Source organism: Talpa occidentalis, unplaced genomic scaffold (assembly GCF_014898055.3).
Source record: "Talpa occidentalis isolate TD23 unplaced genomic scaffold, MPIMG_talOcc4v2.1 talOcc4.8, whole genome shotgun sequence".
Taxonomy (NCBI): Eukaryota; Metazoa; Chordata; class Mammalia; order Eulipotyphla; family Talpidae; genus Talpa; species Talpa occidentalis.
Genome location: NW_023605194.1, coordinates 100,402,123 through 100,411,605, shown reverse-complemented (window position 1 = coordinate 100,411,605; position 9,483 = coordinate 100,402,123). Strand labels below are relative to the sequence as shown.

General features: G+C 31.7%; 1 protein-coding gene across 5 annotated transcripts in view; it reads right to left on the bottom strand.

Annotated features, from left to right (window-relative positions):
• Positions 1–3,485: 3,485 nt before the first annotated feature.
• FSTL5 (follistatin like 5) overlaps positions 3,486–9,483 on the bottom strand; it is a 558,421-nt gene continuing 552,423 nt past the window's right edge. For all 5 annotated transcript variants that reach the window (XM_054690351.1, XM_054690350.1, XM_054690353.1 and 2 more), the window contains one exon: positions 3,486–6,040. In XM_054690351.1, coding sequence (XP_054546326.1) covers positions 5,338–6,040 — 703 coding nt within the window. In that variant the 3' untranslated portion in view covers positions 3,486–5,337. The remainder of the gene's footprint in view (positions 6,041–9,483) is intronic.

The following is a 9,483-nucleotide window of genomic DNA, read 5'->3' as shown; positions in this document are numbered from 1 at the left end:
AAACTATGGTATATACAAAGAAAGAGGAAAGTTTAACCCAAAGGGAAAAAAAAGCATGCACCAGAAATTGCCCAGTTGTTACATTAAAGATCTCAAAACAGCCACTTTAAATGAAAACAATTTACAAAAAGTAAAGGAAGACATGATGACAATGTCTTATGAAAAACAATATATAAATAAAAACTTAGAATTAATTGATAGATGAAGTATAAACAAAAAATAATCCCGAAGTTGAGAACTACAATGAAATAAGATAGAAATTCTCAGAAGTGATCCAAAAGAATATTTAAAGTGGCAAAGAAAATAATCAACCTACCTGTAGCTACCTGTAGCTACGTAAGTAATATACAACCCAAAGGAAAGAGAGATAAATTGTTGAAAGAAGGTATCAAGTTTCAGAGATGTATGTTTCCCTACGAATCATAAAGACAAACATATAATGCGCATGGCAGGGAAAAAAAGAGATAGAGGTACAGGCAAATTATTAAGATGACACAAGCTGAGCACATATAAATGTAAACAACAGTCCACACATCAAAAAATGCTCAACAATGACCAACTTGTATAAAGAAATCTAATCTCAAACATATCAGTAAAAAACATTAAAAGACAAAGACAAATAGATAATCTTGAAATTCGGCAAGAGCACAACAATATGTCATATACATGAGAATACCAGTTAGAATAACAGCAGATTTCTTATCAAAAATAATGAAGGCTAAAAGTTAGTTATTATTCCTATAAAACAAATTTCTGTGAAATGTTCAAATTTATTGAAATAAAAAAAAAAGTTCCAGTCAATGGTATCATATATAACAATAGCTACACTGATTTTAAAAATTAAGGTGAAATAATAAAGACATTTCAAAATAAAACTAGATAATTTCTTAATATTAGACCACTTTAAAGGAAAGCTAAGCAAATGTTTTAGGCAAAAAACAAGAGGCAACAGATGATAACAATCTACACGTACATACATGTACACACAGTTTACCAGTAAGGGTAATTATGCATTTTAAAAAGACACGAAAAATTTCTTCTTTCTTCTTGTAACTGATATAAAAACCATTTGCTTAAAGAGATGGATTACAGATTGATGGATGATAGATACCAATTTTTCTGTATCTATCAATAATCTATCATCTCTACACTATGAGTGAACACTAGTGTAAAAGTATAAGTTAAATTTTTCTAATTTACTATCATTATAAATTATTGTATAAATTACTGTAAAATACCGCTGCAATACCCATACCACAGAAATAGCAAATTTTAAAAAATATGTTCCTAATTATTGCAAAAAAGCTAAATGCTTTTCCTTTTACTAATGGGATTATATATCTTCTTAAATGCAATCAAAACCATATTATTTGATGTAGTTAAGACAGTCTTCTAGGGAGATGGGAAAATGTACCATAGCCTGAGACAGCAGACACAAATTTCTATAGCACAACTTTCAAAACATATTTCTATGTATGAAGGTAAATATAATTAGTCAGAATATATCAATATTTGGAATAGAGGTGAAAACAGACCTTTGATAGTTGTTCGTTTTCTTCATTTTACCCTTCATTCAGATAATAACAGCTAAATAATAGATACAGGGGCAAATGGCATTAGAAGTGGACCTTTATGAATTCTTAAGGTTAATGCATTAGTTGTACCTTATTTTAGTGTCGTATTGATTTCCATCACTTTAAAAATTTACATAGTTGTCTTGATTAAACAATTTGTTTCTTTCTATAAAATATTTTTAGATATTTTATTTTTAATATTTTATTTTATATAATTCTTACATCATTTTTCATTTTTGCACACTGTATGCATTTTCATTTTGGTTCTATTCCCCATACTATTGCACCCCCTGCCCCCTTATTTTGACCCTAATGTCAACTCCATTCAAATTAACTATTTTTTTTTAAAGAAAACACTATGAAAGACTTATGGCTGTGCTTGAAAGTTGATAAGGTTCTGAATTACATTTCTTAAAATGTATTGACTTTGCATACACATGATTAAACAGAAGGAGGAATAACTCCGGAAACTATGTCCGCTGATGGCATTGCTCTGGGAATAAACTTCATTGCCCAATATTTTCACGTAATTAGAATTTTATCTTAATCCCCATTATCTGCCTGAATCTCAAATCTCATTCAACCTCATGACTTCTGTTTCTACTAATGATGTCATATTTGAGAACTGTCATGTTTGTCTTTTTTTATGATGCATATTTATCAGTTACGTTTTCAAGGTTGATTTCTTAACATGCCCTGATTTCTAATGTATACCTTCAATTTAATTGTCTTGTACTAAAGGCATAAACACATAATTTTGCAGCAGCTTTCCAGCTAATTTTCCTTTTCTTCAGTCACATCTTTATTCCACCAAAAATAATAAATTTTTAAAGTGCTGTTTTCACTGCCATTTCTCACTGAAAAATTATTGTTGGGTCCATATTGTCTGGACTAAGTCCAAATTCTTTACATCAGTTTCAATACCCAGCTCCCTCCCTCCCAAACTTGATGATAACCTACTTTTCTTGCCTTCCTACATCACCTTCTTTGCATACCTATTAACTTCTTTCAGTCTTATTTGAGTAATTCCCCACACATCATTTCCATTTTGGTGTCACATATTTTCTCCTTTCATGCTTTCCTTGCTGTCACTTCACTTTTTTCATCTGCCAATTAAAATATTTATTCTTTGATGTTATAATTTTTGGGGGGATTATGAAATATTCATTTTATCCTAGTTTTTCTTAACTTTTGGTTTTACACATACCCAAATTGTTGATGAGATTGTAGATCGTTATCTGCAATACAACTTTTATCAGGATGTACATACAATAATAATGCTGCCCCTCTTGATGTTGGTTCTTACTCTATTGTTTGTACTATCATTGAAGAAATATCTTCCCAAGAAAATATTGTAGCATAATATTACATTGTTTTTTAAAGAATTACAAATGTCAATATTTTAACTATTATATTGCTTTAAAAATGTGACTCAATATTTGTGTGTTTAAGAGTGTAAGGATGGGGAAGAAAAATACTTTCTTTTTTTTTCCATGAGTGTGGCAGAAGTGCTCCTGTGCTGTAGGAGTTGCAGCCAATAAAGTAACATCCTCCCTAGTGTGTGCTGAGGAATACACTTGCAATAGACAAGTCTACTTTTGATATTCAATCCTGATATTCATTTGATACATGAGAAAGTATTTAAAGAAATTGACACTTTTAAAAGAATAACTGCTCTGACTTAAATAGCAAATATGAACAGATACAGCAACTTTGATATAAAAAGATAAACTAAATTTCTTTTCCTGATTGATCTCACTTAACTTGCCTTTACATCTTCTCCATGTCAAAACTTTAAGAATAATACATGGCACCAGCCTATGTTTGAAGCATTAGGAAGAAAATAAAACCAAGCCAAAATAAAACAAAACACTGGTTTGCACATTAAAACATTGACTAAATGCTTAAGGGTTAAAATGTAAGAGGTTTATTCTCCTTTTATCAAGCAATGTCTACAGACAGAGCATCCACAAGGTGTAAGCTACCAAAGAAAGAAGTATGAGACAGACTTACATTAAATTGTTAGGTCACAGAAACTTTATATGGATCATGATCACAAGGGAAAAAACTGCTAAAAAGGAAAGCAGATTCAATAAGTAGAAACATAAGCTGTTTTCTTGTTTATTAAATCTACCTCCCATAATTTTTTTTTCAAGCTAAGAAGAAATCTACTGTATCACACAGCTCAGGATGATATATACACATAAGATATTACACACTATAAAATTTCAGTTTTCTAAGCAGTTTTACACAATTTAAACTTGAGTAAAATTTGTATTTAAAAAAGACCTTATTGGATTACCTTCAGTAAATGGAGGTCATTTCAAAAAGCCATTAGCATTTTTAGCAACAATAAAACAAAAATAAGTAAAAGATTCTCAAAACATGTAAGCTATTACTTTAAGCCTGGATAATTATCTGCTTATTTCAATAAACCAACTCTAGTTTTAATCCACTTCTACTGGCCATTTCTTTGCCCTTATTTTTTTTTAAAAGAAGCAATCATTTTTTACTTCTATGCAGTGTCCAATATAAGAGGATTAGTTAAATTTGGAGCTACAGTACACAGTTAGGGAGAGGGTCATTTAAGGATTATGCAGGACTTGAACAGAAGTCATTAAGGAAAGTTATTAAGGAATGAAGTTTGTTGATGGGTTATATTTAAATAGCAAAGGCAATTGGAGAAGTCTCTCTGTACTCTCCACTGTGGAACTATTCTCTTATTCCTATTTCTTGTTACTAATTCTCCTAAGCCTCTATCAATTCTTTAGCCAGCTTTCTCTCTCTGTTGTTAATTTCCCTATATGTGGTTTTAGTCTAAGCAGATACAAATGATGCTACATTTTTAGAATAAAAATTTCTTCTGATGCAATACTGGACTACATGAAAAGGGAAAAAAAAATCTGTTCTGATAATAATAAACATCTGTAAGCAGTTGACATCCCAGACAAACTTGCATTAAAAAAAAAATTACACAATCTAGTGGCTAAAAGCAAAATGAATAGAGAATACATTGCAAACATTTTACCATAATTATTTTTCCTTCCTTCCTCCCCATTTTCCATCGCATGCTGCAGATTATACAGTATGTGTCAAATAGAGTTTGTCACTTGTATACACCATAAGGCCAATTTAAGCCTTGAAATGATATTTCACTAAGGGTTTAATAAATGAGTGAAGGCAGGATTTGGTGCAAGAGATGTTAAACATTTCTCTTTCAAAGACAAGATATTTATAGTTATGAGGGTATCCAATATGCAGCGTTAGCCTTCCTTTTCCTCTTGTGACATTCCCTTCAAGGCACAAAAGATTATTAACAGTGAATGGGACAGAATATTTTGAATGAACAATCTTGAGGTTCCACAATACCTTCTATTTCTGGTTTAAGCATACTAAAAGGACAGAGAAAAAAATAGATAAACTTCCCCTCAAAATGAAGCAAAATGCTTAAAGTTATCAGAATTTCCCTGCAGTTATTTTTTTGTGTTTAAATTTCTATTTTACTAACTTCAACAACATAATTATATATTTGATTCTTGTGATTGATGTATTTTCTTATTAAAACTGTGTTCTATGTTTCTAACCAACCAATGTTTCTAATTGTGTATGTTTTTGCCAAAAAAAAAATCTATTTTATTTGGGCCAACCAAGTAATTTATGTTTGAGTAGGCTATAAACTTCAAAAGTTAAGCTGTAAATTTAAAGAATGGATTAAGTGCAATGTACTGGAAAACTCTTCATCCAATAATTATCTAAAGGACTCCTAGGCTTCTCCAACCCAAATGACTGTGTTTCCTTTTTCAACTTCAGTGATCTCACAGTTTAACTTATTGAGTCGTCCATCTAGTATAAAGAGAGAGTCCTTGGACGGGGTCATCAGGTATTGACCAAACAAGCCACTGTCCTGGATTTGCCTGTTCTTCCGGTTCCAAGGCCATTCTTCTGCTTTGAGTGGTTCTTTAAGGCTCTTTATCATCTTAACCTTCCCAGAGGACAATTCTACAAAGAGCACATCAGTTTGTGTGCTTGAACTACCATAGATGTTGTATTGGTGGGCTTCTGTAAAGGACGGCTGGAATGCCAGATCAGATATGTGCAGATTTGTGTGAATATCAAAAGCCTCCTGAATTTCTCCTCTGATGGTAATGTACTGGACCCTTACAAGACCTTTCACATCATTAACGCTGACAAGATAGTGCCCATCTGGAGAGACATATGGAGTGCCTGTCACATCACTATTGAATCCAAGCACTGAGTCAGTTACACTGTCCACCATGAGCTGTGGTGGAATTGCTCCAGTGCTGTCAGGTTTGCAGCCAATAAAGTAGTACCCTCCCAAGTGTGTATATGCCAAAGATTGAGGAACACACTTGTAGTCCTTCAAGTTAATTGTCTTGATGTATGACATGGTTTCAAGATCAATTTTTTGTAGTGCAGCTTCATCTTTATGGAGAATAAATCCAAACCTGAAAAGATGAAAACCAAAGTTAGACAGGAAACTATAGAAGGGTTGCATCAAAAAATAGATTGTGGCCAGATGGAAAAGGGCCATTGGAAGTCCAGGTAGGTTATATAGCAATTTGTATCACAATTGTGCTACAGATTAACTTTAAATTTGTGCTTTGGGCTGCCCTCTTTCTCTAAGTCATTCTTCTTTTTTAATAAGATTTATTTATTTATGCATACAAGAACTGAGATATAGGCCAGAGGTGTGGGGGGTTTGGGGAAGGGGTGAGAGGATTCACCAGAGATGGGGTGAGGAGCAGAACAGGCAGGCTGACTGAAATACAATCCTGAGGGGAGCAGCAGGTGGGACAGGAGAGGTCTGCTGCACATGTGAGTAGCTCCCTGGCCAGCTGGGGGATCAAACTCCTGCTGCAGAGGCTGCAGACAGCTTCACAGTGCTGTGCTTAATCCCTTGTGCCACCAGGGAGGTCCAGTCATTCTTTCATTACAACTAAACAAGTATAACTCATGCTGTAGAAAGCAAAATAATTAAAAGCAATACATCTAGGTAATTGGGGCAACACATTTTTTCTTTTACCATAGCATGAAAAAATAAACATTCTTTTGCACATCTCTAAACCCTCTGATGCTGAATAAACTTGATACTAAAGCCAATACTGTGACTAATGTCAACAAGCATAAAAGGCTTAAATACATATTGATTTCACTCTATCTTATATTGTCTTATGACTAGCAAATCTAACATCTATCACTATTTAGATAATTATCTATATCTTTCTCATTTTAAGACTGCCCCACAGGAATAACTTGATACAGTATTTTTTTTTAATTTGGTATAGAATTATTAGATTTCCAGTTTTATGTATTAATTCTAGTGTCACTTTGAGTAATGACATTTATGATTTTATAATAAAATAAATTTTAAATATACATTATATTTTTCAATCATGGCCTGTTTATATTACTATTAGTTAAATGATGTGCCTATATCATACCAACTATCTCATTTTGAACGTGATGAAATGTAAAGATTGATAGTATTTTTATGAAAGTCAATTAAAAATAAATACTTTTTTGTTTTGGTCATCTCATTAATTACTTCAGTGCTTTTCAAGGAATTTGTTCTGAATAAAGGCTGAAAATGATCAAATGTGCCTGTGACAAATGTAAATATATTTTGAAAACTTGACTCTGGTTTCCTAGCAAAATAGGTTGGTAAAATAAGATAAAATGACATTGGAACTACTATACAGAATCAATTTTGGATATTGACCAACAGAATTGTGAAAGAGTTTTGTTTTTTAAATGATATGGCATTAAAGAAACTCCTATTACTGCAAAATTTCCATAAAAATGAAGATTAGAAAAATATTATTACATTGACTATGCTCATAATTTAAAAAATATTTTGAGTATTGTAAGACAAAGCAAAGTAAAATGAAAATATAAATCTATATATATATATATAAACAACTGTGTTATTGTCATACTGGCAATTCATTACCAGTATGCTAATTCCTACAGATTTGTTAGTGCAAGAATGATAATTTACACACAAAATTCAGAAATATGATGCATTCAGTTTAGTAGTTGCTAAAAGTTTCAAATATAAACAGAAGGAAAAATAAAAAAAAAATCAATGCATCTAAATAGCATAGAAAAAATAAGATGTCAAACAATTTGTGTGTATTGTATAAGGCAAGGAGTGCATAAGCAAGTATTTTACTCAAATAGACATCAAACTGCAACCATTTCTATGTTATTATATTCATACAGTAGGAAATCACATTATAATTTTAGCTATATTTAAACATTTATGGTGAGGCTAGCTGTCACTGGAAAGAACATTACTATTATATTTTCTATATAAACTTGGCATGACATAAAGTGATAATTTTGAAAATAATATTCTAGTGTGTTTCAGAATGATATACATAATATCAGATTTAATTTCTAGATCTTTATATTTGCCTGTGTTCTTAATAACTGCATTTGTGTCGTTTCAGTAAACATAGCTTATAATAGCCCTATCTGGGAAAAAATTTTAGTCCCAAATACGATGGGATGAAGAAACTCTCATATTAACAATCACTTCTAAATGTTCTCATTAAAATATTAATGCCTGGTGGAGGTTTTAAATTGTTTCTGAATATTAAAGAATAAAAAACTCAAATGGAAAAGTAAGTCCCATTACTTTTGTGTGACAGCATCAAAAATATCATAAAACCCAGAATACCACTATCCATTCTCCTACTTGTCTTACTAAATAATTAACTCTGACCATTGCAAAGGGATGCTTTTTCATTAATGGCTAATCATAAAGATATGTAGGTGTGTAGATGTATGAATAGGCCTGTCGTTATTTGAGAATATATAGATTATGATATTGTCTTTTCAGTTATACATCTATACATGTGCCAGAGGCAAAAGCAGTAATATGCACATTGAATAAAAGCAATAAGCCAATCAAGTTTTGGCATTTCAGCTCTCCTGTTAACCTTGAGTCTGCTAGTCCCTTTGGGCAATGGTTTTTGAATACTGATGAGGAAGAATGAGAGGAGCTCTCTTTCTAACTACTCTTGAACTATTTTAACTCTAATACTAAAGAATGCACTCCAGCTTTCTGTGATATAATCCAGCCTCTTTTGGAGGTAATTAAAATTTAAAAAAATGGTCCAGATAAAAATGCAAAAGCTCCATGTGGGGTGATAAAATTATATCTATTTCAGAATTCACACTTACGCTCCTTGAGGACTAGAGATCTAGCTACATAAGCAGATGCATGAGAATGCCTTCAATTTTTCACTACTGATTTATTGGGTAGAAAGTAGTGTCTCTAATTCAAAATTTCCCCCTAGTACAGATTGATATTCAGAAGTCTCCCACTGTTCATTAGTCTCTGATTAATATTTACGAGGCTCTCAACTTTCATGCCTGCTTAGTATAATAAAATCTTGCACAGTACTAGACCTAACATAGTTTGTCTAATATTTGTCAGAATGTGTATAGAAAATTGCAGGCTGAAAAATGTGAAAAATGAGAGAAATTTAAACTTAATCATGAAATCATTTATTTAACTAAGAAATTAATGCAAATAGGAAAGTATGACCTAAGGAGGAAGCATGCTTTTGTATAGATTTGGTAAGGAAAGTTTAAGTGATTTTTTTTCTTTTTCAAATTATTTTAGTTTGCTGAATGATTTAATCAGTGTAGTTCATTACCATGTTCATAAGAAGGTTCAACTTTAATTGCTGCTTTTATGTTTTAAGGTGAAGTTCTGAATTGATTCATAAACAGAGACATTATTTTGGAAAAATAAGTGTTTTTAATCTAGTCTGATCTAGTCTTATGATACAAATTTTCAATATAATAGATATGTGACCTCATGTAAAATCTTTGACTTACAGGAATTTCAATTTCCTCATCAGTCGGAAGAGTCTAA